At 39.7% G+C, this 6,515-nt stretch overlaps 1 protein-coding gene across 1 annotated transcript; it reads left to right on the top strand.

The window, feature by feature from the left end:
• The first annotated feature begins 2,071 nt into the window (after positions 1-2,071).
• On the top strand, positions 2,072-2,371 carry LOC129084624 (60S ribosomal protein L29-like). Its single transcript, XM_054590823.1, has one exon. The coding sequence runs from the start codon at positions 2,072-2,074 to the stop codon at positions 2,369-2,371; it is 300 nt and encodes a 99-aa protein (XP_054446798.1).
• The last annotated feature ends 4,144 nt before the right edge of the window (positions 2,372-6,515 follow it).

The raw sequence follows: 6,515 nt of genomic DNA, 5'->3' as shown, positions 1-6,515 counted from the left end.
TGCAGCATTCCAATTTTAATGATATTGTTTACTGTCCAGAAAATAAAGGTATTTATTGAATTATTCTTTTATAGTATTATTTTCATTTATAATATGATAACTTGGGAATTTGATTGAGAAATATATCCTTAACTAAGGGTCTTGAGGCATTTTACTATATTTTCTATTAAACTTGTGAGGGCTTCTTTCATAATTAGATCTTTGACAGTCAATATTTTTCCACACGTAATCATTATTTTCCCTTCACCTTTACTGAATGATCCATTTTTTTCTCAGAGTCTGTAATGCCGCCTCTGCAGCCACACATTTATTGTTCAATATATCTGTAGGCATTTTTTTTAAATCAAAATTTTATTCAGTTCCTTCAATTAACACCAAAATATGCTGTCATATCCCTCATCAATATTGTCTTGAGTGTTCTTGGCGTTCGTCACATATAATTTGAAATTAAGAATTCTGTCCCAGTTGTTGCCTGTGAACCAGCTTCAGCCCCTCTCCACTGTGATCAAGGAAGGAGTCCTTGAAAATGCTGTCATAGACAATCACCCATGGACAAGTTAGCCCATGTAGAAGTCCAGGTCTCCAGAGGAGACGTTCCAACCCATCACTGGAGCAAAAAAAGTGATTTTGGATGCATTAAAGGGGGTAAAGGGAGCAATTTGACTTTACCCACATTACCCTTCTCCCAAAGTCACACAACTACTGCCACGGGGGATCTTCACTGCCTATGATTTCTCCCACTGGGACAAGTTAGAGTGTGAGTGAACACCCTGCTTTTCTAGCTATGTAGTGTGCTGCCAAAAAAAAAAAAAAAAAAAAAAAAAGGCTTTTCTCTCTCTCTTCCCATCCAGACTCCTAAATCATGAGGTGCCTAAATGGGGTTGGAGATGGGGCAGGTAGAGGCTGAGAAAACAATAGATAGGACCCTCAGAGGGCATTAAAGGGATGCAGAACTTACTACCTGTATCCTGAACTCCATCAGGAAGCCTGCTCATGAGCTACTGAGAGTGTCTCCCCTGTGGATCAACCCAACTAGCTGTGGGCACCACCAGTACTCAGTCCACCTCACTTCAACACACACCCATCTTGTAGCCACCTCCCTGTGGGTGCTCCCAACAGCCGTAAAGAGAGAGAGCTTTAACAGGTAGGCAGTGAGTAAGTGCAGAAACCCTGTCTGACTCAGCAAACTGTAAAGAAACCACAAACTTGGTCTTTAGCATGACCTTTGGGAAAACAAAAGGAAGCCTTTTAGCACCCAGCTTGGTGTATTGCATGGTTAAGATAAGGTGAACAAGCTTCAAAGTTCTGCCACGAGAGGGAGCAAGAAGTGTGCAGTAGGTGCACTCACTGAAGGTCCAAGAAAGCCTCAGAAACACTAGCAGTGTTACCAAATGCAGGTTCAGTTGCTTGCCACAGCCATAGCCAATACCTGTGCGACAGGTACTGATGAAAAGAAAAGAGGTTTATTCAGGTGCTGACGACCTGAGAAGATGGTGGGCTCCTGTCTTAAAATCCATCTTAATATCTCTGATCAAGCCAGGTGGCTTTTATAAGGAGACTGAAGTGAAGTAGGGGCATCCAGGCAGTGTTCTTGCTGGTTCCAACCAAAGTCTTGCTGTTGAGACCTTGTGCATTAGCTGAATTCTTGAGGTTGGTCAGCTCCTATCTGGATAGAAACTAGAACTGCTGATCCCTGGAATGTACTACTATAAAGGCTAATATAGAGGTTGTTTGCAAAAAATCTGATTCCTGTTTTTGTTCCAACAGACTTATTTGTTAGTACAATTAATTCTGGTTAGCACAATATTGTAAAAAGACGATATGCTTTCCATTCTGTTACAGCAGGCGTGATAGAAGAGAATTCTCTCCCAAAAGCGGTTAGTAAAGACTAGAGGAGCTCTTCTGGCCCCAGGAGTTTTGGGAGCTGCAGGCTTCAGTACAGATAGGGCCGATTCCAAGAACCACACCACACACAAACAGTCCCAAAAATGGTAGAGAAACTGCATCAAGAAACCCTGATAACAAAAATATGAATCTCTTAAGAGGGTTAGACCCCAAGTTCCTAAGGAACATGCACTTTGCCAAGAATCACAAGAAGAAAGGCCCAAAGAAGATGCAGGCCAACAATGCCAAGGCTGTGAGCACATGTGCCAGGGCTATCAAGGCCTTAGCAAAACCCAGGTCAAGCCCAAGATCCCAAAGGGTGGCAGCCGCAAACTCAGTTGACTTGCCTACACTGCTCACCCCAAGCATGGGAAATGTGCTCTTGCCTGCATTGCCAGAGGTCTCAGTATTAGAGTCCAATGCCAAGTTTCAGACCACTCCCCAGGCTATGACTGCAGCTGCCGCTCAGACTCAAGCTGAGGTTTAAGCTCAGGCTCAGGCTCCCAAAAGTGCCCAGGTCCCCATGAAGGCTTCATAGTAGGGGCCTCTGTCTGACCCCTGAGCTGCTGATTTCATGGGGCTGTTGTCCCCCTGTGCTTTTTGTACAAATAAACCTAAGGCAGGATGTTTGGAAAAGAAAAAAAAGATTTGAGGGGGTGGCTTCTACTTCAAATACAAAAATTCAAGATAGCAACAACACAAACTTCAAGAGCATGAAAAATGACACCACTAAAGAATCACAATCATTTCCAGTAACCCATCCCCAAAACATGGAGATTAGTGTTTTAACCAATAAAGAATTCAAAACAGCTGTTTAAAGGAAGCTCATTGAGCTACAAGAAAAAAGCTTATTCAACAAAATACAGAAAACAATACAGACTTGAATTATATATATTAGGCCACACAAACCTAACAGATTATACACACACATACACACACACACACATAAAGAAACCTGGAATTATCTTCTGGAAGCTGGACCCCTTGTAGTACAGGATTTCCCAGCTAGGTGAATGTTCTAGGAATCCATCTGTATCAGTGTACCAGCTGGCATTGTTGAAAGAGGCTGTGTTGAGCTTCAGAGAATTTTTTTTGAAGACTCTTTCAACACATTTGCCAATTTATGCACTCATCTGCCCACAATGCAATGAGTGTTTAGCAGTTTTAACCAAAAACTGCATGACCCCCATGCCCCACCCTCCCTATTCACCTGCTCTCACCCCGAGAGACTCTTTTTGTTTTCCTGTATGAAAAATGTCCTCAAAGGTAAACATTTTGCTGATGTGGAAGAGGTGGAACAAAAATGGCAAAAGCACTTAAAGGAATCAAAAGTGATGAGTTGAAAAACTGTTTTGAGCAGAGGAAAAAATGTCTTGATAGTGAATTCTACCAAATATTTAAAGAAGAATTAATATCAAACCTTCTCAAATGCTCCCAAAAAATATTGAAAAGGAGAAAACATTTCTGAAATTATTTTATGAGCCTAACATTACCCTGATACCAAAGCCAGTAAAACACTACAAGAAGAGAAAATTACTGGCCAATATCCCTGATGAAAATAAAAATTCAAAACCCTCAACAAAATATTAACAAAAAATTCAACAGTATTTCAAAGGCATTACATACGATTATCAAGTCAGATTTATCTCTGGGATGCAATGATGGCTCAACATCTAAAAAACAATCAATATGAGGTACCATATTAACAAAATAAAGGATAAAAGTCATATAATGTCCATCAGATAAGCAGATAAAACAACTATGGGACATTTGCATAATGGAATACTACTTGGCCATAAAAAATAAACTTTTACCTTTTGTGACAATATGGATGGATCTAGAGAACATTATGTTAAGTGAAATAAACCATTAAGAGAAAGACAAATACCATATGATTTCACTCATATGTAGAATCTAATGAACAAGTTGAACTAACAAAATATAGACAGATTCATAGATAGAGGACAGGGTGACAGATAAGGGGAGGCGGAGGGATTGAGCAGAAAGGAAAAAGGACTCATGGATATGGACAACAGTGATTTTGGGGAAGAGGAGAGTATAAAAGAACTACGTGAAAATGGAAAAAATACAATAAACAAAAATATAAAAATAAAAACAATTATTTTAACAGAAAAAAAATCACATGAACATTACACGCAGTTGTGTAAGGTTGAAAGATTGTCCTTTAAGATTGGAAACAAGACAAAAATTCTCATTCTCACCACTTTTATTCAACATACTACTGGAAGTCCTATACAGAGCAATTAGACAAGAAGAGGAAATAAGACATCCAGGTTGGAAACAAAGAAGTAAAATCGTTTTTGTTTGCATATGACATGGTGTTATGTATTGTGAACCTTGAGAAATGAGGCACCTAATAAGCGCTTCTGGTGGCTAAATGGGCTAACTTTTTAAAAAATAGAGCATAGCAACCATTTCTACACAGGGTCTTCTCATGCAAACTGCACTGCAGGGAGAAGCCTGCACTTAATGCGTGCCTGCACTGTGTTTCTCACATCTGAGCCAGCCCTCATCAAGGCGTTCCTGGACTCCTGTATCAGCCAATAGAACTGAAACCCTCGCATTTTTCCTCCGTCAGAGCTGTGCAGCTTCAACCAACCAGAGTGACTCTATTCTGACCAGTTGAAACACCACCTTTTGGACCAATCAAACTTCAAGGATATAGAGCCCTCATTTGCATGAGGACAGATTCATCAGGGACCAGGGGCAGGGACTTCTATCCACATTAGACAGCTTCCCACTGATTCTGAGAACTCAGTTTCCCTTTCCACTGAAACCTGAAAACTGCATTTCCCAGCTGAGCTGAAACACCAGAGATGTCTGCCGCCCCATGTCTTTCTGAAGCAGGACAGAGCAGACTGGCACAGAGCAAAGCAGATCTTAGCAGCATAATGCAGACAAACACTGAGCGCAGCAAAGTAGATCAGCAAGGAGCAGAGCTGTCTAACTGGGGAGGGATGTGGCTCCAGGGCTGCCTGGCTCCGGGGTCACCTAACAGGCATATTTCTTTTCCTTTTCCTTTATCTTTTTTTTTCACAGCAGTGCTGTATCACAATTGAGCTGCTTGGCACTGAATAAAGTTTCCTTCTTTACCCTACCCCAAACTGGGGAATCCTGTTGGCATTGAATTGGTGCCAATGACCATTGGCTGACAGTATAGAAATCCCTAACGTTTACACACACACACACACCCACACACACCTGTTAGTACAATACTAACCAATGAGTTCAATATAGTTGCAGGATATAAAATCAGCACACAAAAGTCAGTTGCATTTCTGTACACTAATGACAACTATCAGAAAGAGAAGTTAAGAAAACAATCATATTTACAATTGTATCAAAAATAATAAAATAGAAATAAATTTAACCAAGAGGATGAAAGGCCTACATTTTGAAATCTACATGACATTAATGAAATAAAAATTAAGAGGTCACAAAGAAAAGATGTTCTGTGCTCATGGACAGGAAAACAATAGTACTGTTAAAACATCCATACTACTCAAAGCAATCTGTAGCTTCAATGCAATCCCTATCAAAATTCCAATGGCACTTTTCACATAAATAAAACAAACAAATTTGTACAGAAACAAAAGACCTGGATAACCAAAGCAATCTTGAGAAAGAAAAAGTTGGAGGCACCACTCTTTCTGATCTCAAACTATATTATAAAGGAATAGTAATTAAAACATTTTGGTACTGGCATAACAGGAACAGAGATTAATGGAACGAAAGGGAGACTGAAGAAATAAACTCATGCATACATGCTCAAGTAATTTTCAACAAAGGATCCAAGATACTTAATGGGGAAAGGTCAGTGTCTTCTTTAACTGTGCTGGGAAAACTGTATAAATTACATACAAAAAAATAAAATGAACCCTTATCTAGCTTATATCATACACAAAAATAAGTCAAAATGGATTAAACACTTGAACATAAAAAGTGAAACCATAAAAAAATCCTAAAAGAAAATACAGGGGTTAAGCTCCTTGACATCGGTATTGGCAATGATTTTTTTGATTGACATCACAAGTAAAGGCAACAACAAATAATAAACAAGTGGAACTACGTCAAAATTAAAAAGATTCTGTTTAGTCCCTTCACCTTTTCTCCCAGCCTCCCAATCCTTCTCCTCTCTGGAACTGTCAGTCTGTTCTCTGTATGTATGTATCAAAAAAAATGTTCCTATTTTGTTTGTTAGTTTATTTTGTTCATTAGAGTCTACATTTAAGTGAAATCATATGGTATTCATTTTTCTTTGAGTGACTTATTTCATTTAGCAGTATACTCTTCAAGAGTATCCATATTGTCCCAAGAGGTAAGATTTCCTTCTTTTTTATGGCTGAGTAAATGTACTGTAACTGGGCACAGCCAGAACCCCGCAAAGAGGGGACTTGTAACAGGATCCAGGACTTGGGGTGTCCAAGAAAAATATAAGATATTCTCCCAGCCCCCCCACCCCCCAAGGCTGGTAGCCCTGGGGATGGGAGACTTGAAGCAGAGACATTGAGTCATTTTGCACGTCAGTAACAGCAGGATGGTTTCAGATCTCATATGCAAAGATGATTATTTTGCATATCAACAAGGCTCACATGGAAGGTTTGCAGAAG

The sequence above is a fragment of the Pteronotus mesoamericanus genome, unplaced genomic scaffold, assembly GCF_021234165.1.
Source record: "Pteronotus mesoamericanus isolate MK-2021 breed Mesoamerican mustached bat unplaced genomic scaffold, CSHL_Meso_final scaffold_21, whole genome shotgun sequence".
NCBI lineage: Eukaryota > Metazoa > Chordata > Mammalia > Chiroptera > Mormoopidae > Pteronotus > Pteronotus mesoamericanus.
Note: the sequence above shows the minus strand (reverse complement) of the source record. Positions and strands in the feature narration are given on the sequence as shown.

What these genes read in the sequence shown, in the direction of transcription:
- LOC129084624 (XM_054590823.1), top strand. Translation starts at nt 2,072, where the DNA reads ATGCACTTTGCCAAGAATCACAAGAAGAAAGGCCCAAAGAAGATGCAG.